The sequence below is a fragment of the Oryctolagus cuniculus genome, chromosome 7 (genome assembly GCF_051225735.1).
Source record: "Oryctolagus cuniculus isolate XC-2025 breed Fujian yellow rabbit chromosome 7, ASM5122573v1, whole genome shotgun sequence".
Lineage (NCBI taxonomy): Eukaryota > Metazoa > Chordata > Mammalia > Lagomorpha > Leporidae > Oryctolagus > Oryctolagus cuniculus.
Window position 1 is genome coordinate 151,696,091 of NC_142873.1, and position 4,926 is coordinate 151,701,016.

Sequence of the window (4,926 nt, forward strand, 5' to 3'; positions counted from 1 at the left end):
GCCCAAATGAACAGTGGCAGCTGTTCCTCCTACTGCTGGGGATACGGTGGCGTCACTCACCCACCCACCCACCCAGACACACACAGACACACACACACACACACACAACAAATGGCACCTGTGACCCGGCACTTAGGCAGAGCAAAGCTCCGGGGAGATGCTCGCGAATCTGCTAACTGTTGGTACAATGCTGAGACCACAAGGGGCTGAAGGCACTAAATGCCCGTGGGCTGTGGGTGGTCTGGTTTGGATCTGGCTGGATGTCCTCCACCCCGGCCCAGTGGGAGAATTCTTTCCTTTCCCTGCTTCACCAGCCCACCTACCTGCAGGCCAGAAGCGACACGGTGTTTACTGTGTAGCTTTTTGCCATCCTATTCAGACCTTGTCTCGGTCTCTGGGGTTGAGGCCTAGGAATCTGCATTTGAGTAGGCTGAGTGGGTGCTGATGCATCCCAAAGCTCAGGGGCCACGTGTTCTGGACACTCATCTGGCATCTGGCCCCAACAGGAAAGTCCCGCCCCCTCAAGCCCGCCTATCTGGCAACTCAAAGTCTCCAGGCTTGCGAGTTACTGATTAACCCTAGGTCTGGAGAAGAGAAATAATAACAACAGATGCCAAGAAACAAGCCGGGCAGCCCTGGAGCGGAGGAGTGCCAGACAGCTGCTGTGAGCAGGCACCGGGGGAGAGCCGGAGGGGAGTTGGAACCTCCAGCGCCGGGTGGGACTTCCTCCAGGCCCCAGCGACACCAGCAGGCGCTCCCGGCGGATGCTCGGGCGCTGAGCAGCTGAGACCTGCCTGCTCCGTGCCCAGAATGGCCTGTGCCGAGGGCTTGCAGCAGCCCCAGGCAGTCTTGGCAGGCGCCACCACCACGGCCGTAGCAGCCGCAGGTCTCAGCCGCGGTCCCCCCGGCTCCGTGGAGTGCGAGCTGGAGTGCCTGGTGTGCCGGGAACCCTACAGCTTCGCCCGGTCGCCCAAGCTGCTGAGCTGCCAGCACACCTTCTGTGCCGTCTGCCTGAAGCTCCTGCTGTGCGTGCAGGAAGACGCCTGGTCCATCACCTGCCCGCTGTGCCGAAAGCTCACGGCCGTCCCTGGGGGCCTCATCGGTAGCCTGCGCAACCAGGAAGAGGTGGTGGGATGGCTGTCCCAGCCGTGCCGCGAGGTGCAGCTCTGTCCTCAGGAGCTGACAGGCCCAGCTGCCTCAGCCACGGCGCTCCCCAGCTCCGTGGGAGAGGACGGGCCGGGCACAGTGAGTGCCAACCGCGTGGCAGCCCGGCGCCTGGCTGCGCACCTGCTCCTACTGGCCCTGCTCATCTTCGTCATCCTGCCCTTCATCTACCCAGGCGTTATCCGGTGGGTGCTGGCACTCATCATCGCCCTGGCCTTGCTGATGTCCCTGCTCTTCTGCTGCCACCCCCACAGCCTGGGCACCCCCAGGACTCTCTTCTGCGGAGAGCAGAAGCACAGCGAGATCGCCTCCATCGCCTGAGTGCCCCGGGCCTGGGCAGCCCCTGCTGCCCGCTCTGGGTCTGTGACTTCCACTGGAACAGGGTAAGGGGCCGCGAGCTAAGACTGGATGCCTCGGGATCGCCCGCCAGCTGCACTTGCACATGGAAGCCCAGACGCCCAAATCAGGTCAACAAGGCCACCCTGGGCTGATGGGCTCGCACCTGCCCTGGGGACAGCGCAGCTAACCTGGCGGGGTGGGAAGGAGGCACCGACCACCGGCACGCTCCAAGGTGGCCTCCTGTTCCTCTTATTCCAATGCTCCTGGCTTTTCTTTATAGAACCTGATGCAAGTATGGAAAATATTGGTCCTGCTGCAGAGCAAAATAGAACCGGGACTCTTTTTATTATTATTTTTTTAACCGATGTGGCCCTTGTTATTTCCTTGCTTTAGTTTGATTTGGTTTGGTTTGATGGCACTTTGTTCCCATTGCTGGCTGTTACACATTTTCCCTCTTGGGAAGCGGGACGCCCACCGGGAGTCGGCTTCTGCTTCCTCCAGTGCTGGCCATTGTGCCCACCCCCTCTCCTCGCTTGAGGTCCTGGTTGTTTGGGTCTCCCACTGAGTCACCCACAGGGTGGGAAGGAGAGAAGCTGATGCCTCCGCTGCTGTGGAGTGGGGGTGGGGGGAGCCCCACCTGCGGCCAGCAAAGTGGGGAGGGCTGGAAGAGGAGGAGGCTCTGGGAATTACTCCCAGCATCCCTGCACCCCCAGATTTCCCCAGCGCTGCACCATGAGACCCTGACTTAACAGAGACCCTTGGGGTTCGGAGGACTGTGCCCAGCCCAGAGCAGGGCCAGCTGCCCATTTTACACACGGCCCACACTACCAATCTTAATCTCTACGGCTGGTGCTGTCTCGGTTACCGCATCCCATCTGAGCTTCGGCCATAAAGATAAGAGGTCCCATAAATGCAACCGTCCTCGTCCTCACCAGGAACCTCTGCCTCTCCCGCCACAGTCATCCGGAAGGTCTTGTGTCTTCTCCTCTTCACCCTTCTGGCTTCCTAACACACGGGAGGCGTCTGCCAGAAAGGTGACGATGTGCCACGGTCAACAGGCACAGGGCTCGGCCAGGGGGCAGAGGGTGAGAGACAATACATTCTTTCCATCCAAAGGCCCTGGATTTGGGACCAGGCCTGGAGGCTCAGAGGGGCCCATGGGGCACAGTGCATCTGCCCTCCCAGCAGGCTGGGCTCCATTCATGGTTACTGTGCCTTTGTCCCACAGGGGGACAGAACTCTGCCACCAGAGCCCTGGGGCCTTAGCCCTGCTCCATGGTTCCCTGTGCAGCAGGGTCTCCCTCTCCGAACTTCCTTTTCCCCAGATGAGCTGGTTGAACCGAATCACCCCCCTAACCCCAGAAGCCAAAGGAACTGAGGGCACGGCTAGGGCCCAGCACTGTGGACATGGCTCACACCCGCTGTGAACTCACACGGAGGAAAACAGAAACATTCGTGTGCACGCCACTGCTCTCAGAATCGGGGGGCTTTTGTCCTGCAAGTCACCCAGGGTGACTCGGACCCCATGCCATCGGCTTTATCCACTCCTGGTGCTGAGAAAGACAGAGAGACAGAGACAGAGACAGAGAGAGTGAGAGTGTGTGAGTCAGTGGGTGAGGAAGAGAGAGAGTGGGTGCATGAGTGAGAGAATGAGCGCGAGAGAGTGAGAGAGAGAGTGAGTGAGAGTGGGCCCATGTGTTTAAGGTGACAAGCGGGCCTGCAGAACACCCTGTCTCCCGAGGAGGGAGGAAAGAGGATGGTTCGCGACTTCCTGCTGGCCTTGGGAATGTGCAGTCTGGGATGCTGCCAGCAGGACGGGTCCCATTCTATTTCCGAAACCCTTCAACAAGAAGAAAAGCTACACGCGGGCGTCAGGTGCAAATGATGACATCACTTCAGCCCGCACAGCAGCAGGTGCACCGCCATCCGACCCCCCACTGCGCGCCACGCGGAGCCCCACTACTTTATGTGCCTGGCCTCAGGGAAGCTTCCTAACCACCCTGGAAAGCAGGGGCCATCACTGTCCTCTCACAGAGAGGAGGAGACCGAGGATCAGGGAGGTGAACCCACTGCCTAGACCTGCACAGCTGGTCAACGCTGGGAGTGAACCCAGGGCCTCTTCCTGCCCCTCATGCTGTCCCCTGTACAGCACCTCCATGACAACCAGGAAGCAGGTCACCACGGGGAACAGGAAATCAACTCCAGGAACCTCAACATTCCGAAGAGGGAGCCGATGTTGTGGTGTAGCGGGTAAAGCCCGTGACACTGGTGCTGGCTCATGTTCCAATGGCTCCATTTTTCTTGTTTTAAATATTGATTGATTGATTTGAAAGGCAGAGTTGCACAAAGAGAGATATCTTCCATCTGCTGGTTCACTCCCTAAATGGCTGCAACAGCCAGAGCCTGGCTGTCTGGGTCTCCCACATGGGTCCAGGGGCCCAAGCCCTTGGGCCACCCTCTGCTGCTTTCCCAGGTGCACTAGCAGGGCCGGCTGCTCCACTTCTGACCCAGCTGCCTGCTAATGGCCTGGGGAAAAGCAGTGGAAGATGGCCCAAGTGCTTGGGCCCCTGCAACCCACATGGAAGACCCAGATGAAACTCCTGGCTCCTGGCTTCAGCCTGGCCCAGCCCTGGCCATTGCAGCCATCTGGGGAGTGAAGGGAGTGAACTGGCTGATGGAGGATCATTCTCTCTCTCTCTCTCTCTCTCTCTCTCTCTCTCTCCATAATAACTTCCAAAATAAATAAATAAATCTTTAAAATTCCCAAGAGGCCAAGAGCCCCAGGACCTTCTCTGCTAAATAAAAGAGTGATAACGAGACGGCCGTCCCCGCCCACCCCCTCTGCTGTGGGAGCCAGAACATTGGAGTTCTGAGTTGGAGACCCCGCCTGGCCCATCCTTGCCCTTACATGGTCACCTTACTTCCCTGAACCTCATCTTGTGGAAATCAGAGAGGTCCTATAGCCATCAGTCTCCTGGCATCATCCCTAGCACGTGGCCTCTGTGCCCTGGGGACACTGCTCTGACCACCCCCCCACCCCCCCGTTGAAGCCCAGCCAGTCCCAACCATCTTCTGGCCCCCAGCAGCAGCGGGACAGAAAGCACCGAAAGCCGGATGGGGCCAGGCTGTACTGGGGGGGATCGGAGAGAACAGGCGGCCCCACCGGAGGATGTGAGGGGAAGAGTCCAGAAAGCCAGCCCAGGGCTGGAGGCCAACTCTGACCCAGCGACAGGAGGAAGCCGCAGGGCTTCTCGGAGCCTGAGTTGGCTCACCCGTGGGGCCGGGGAGGGTGGGGCTGCAGGGGGACTCCAGGGGCTGCGGGTGGGAATCCTGAGGCCTCACACAGGCTCTGCCTTTATCACCAGCTACTGGCCCTGGGGGAGGCACTGCTTGGGGCCTCTCCAGGGTGCTGACGCCATCAGA

The 4,926-nt window shown here is 59.7% G+C and overlaps 1 protein-coding gene across 1 annotated transcript; it reads left to right on the top strand.

Annotated features, from left to right (window-relative positions):
- Positions 1 to 623: 623 nt before the first annotated feature.
- Positions 624 to 1,834, top strand: RNF186 (ring finger protein 186). Its single transcript, XM_008265780.5, has one exon. The coding sequence runs from the start codon at positions 811 to 813 to the stop codon at positions 1,483 to 1,485; it is 675 nt and encodes a 224-aa protein (XP_008264002.3). The 5' UTR covers positions 624 to 810; the 3' UTR covers positions 1,486 to 1,834.
- Positions 1,835 to 4,926: the final 3,092 nt, after the last annotated feature.

Excerpts from the sequence above, each read along its gene's own strand:
- RNF186 (XM_008265780.5), top strand. The coding sequence starts at position 811 with ATGGCCTGTGCCGAGGGCTTGCAGCAGCCCCAGGCAGTCTTGGCAGGC.